Below are 633 nucleotides of genomic sequence, written 5' to 3'. Positions count from 1 at the left end.
AAATATATGTATATGATTTATGCATCAACTTATCCTTTCCACTTAAAAAATAGGTAGTACTTCAAATCAGTTCCACATCCTGTGCTATGAGATTACGGTGCAATGTGTCTGTAAAGTATTTGGAAAAGAAATAGAGAAAGAAAGGAAACAGTCCGTGTCCTTTCCTTTGTCTACATCACCATCATCTCTCATTTTTTTTTGCACAGGAAGACGATCAATGGACATAACTGAAAATAACTTGCCTCTTCCTCAATGGACATAACCAAACATAACTTACCTCTTCTTCGCAGTATCTTTTGCATTCTTCTCCTCCCCTCATCGCGTCGGTGCAATCCACCTGATAGTTTTTTTCCGTCGTGAACGCAAGGTAATCCGGGGTCCAATTCTGTGACGTCACGAGAAACAGGCCACAGCGGCACTGCGCATGCGCGGGCGATGCTAGTTGCCCGCTGCCCAGCATGACCGCCAGACACGACAACAGCCATTTTAACCGCATTTTGCACTCCTGGAAAGAAAAATAGGCGATGTTACTGCAAACAAAACCACAAGGCTTATATTTTCTGTACTAGTACACACTACGTTAAAGATCTTCATGAAGTGTTATGGTTCTAGAATTAACCACTCATTGTAACT

The 633-nt window shown here is 41.9% G+C and overlaps 1 protein-coding gene across 1 annotated transcript in view; it reads right to left on the bottom strand.

Moving 5' to 3' along the window:
- The window catches only part of LOC119586241, a gene marked incomplete in the record, with an annotated part of 43840 nt that overhangs the window by 13875 nt on the left and 29332 nt on the right, over positions 1-633 (bottom strand). The window contains 1 exon segment of the mRNA XM_037934944.1: positions 278-505. Within this exon segment, the coding sequence (XP_037790872.1) occupies positions 278-496 (219 nt within the window).

The sequence above is a fragment of the Penaeus monodon genome, chromosome 21, assembly GCF_015228065.2.
Source record: "Penaeus monodon isolate SGIC_2016 chromosome 21, NSTDA_Pmon_1, whole genome shotgun sequence".
NCBI lineage: Eukaryota > Metazoa > Arthropoda > Malacostraca > Decapoda > Penaeidae > Penaeus > Penaeus monodon.
The sequence above is the reverse complement of the archived record's forward strand: the minus strand, read 5'-3'. Positions and strand labels throughout refer to the sequence as shown.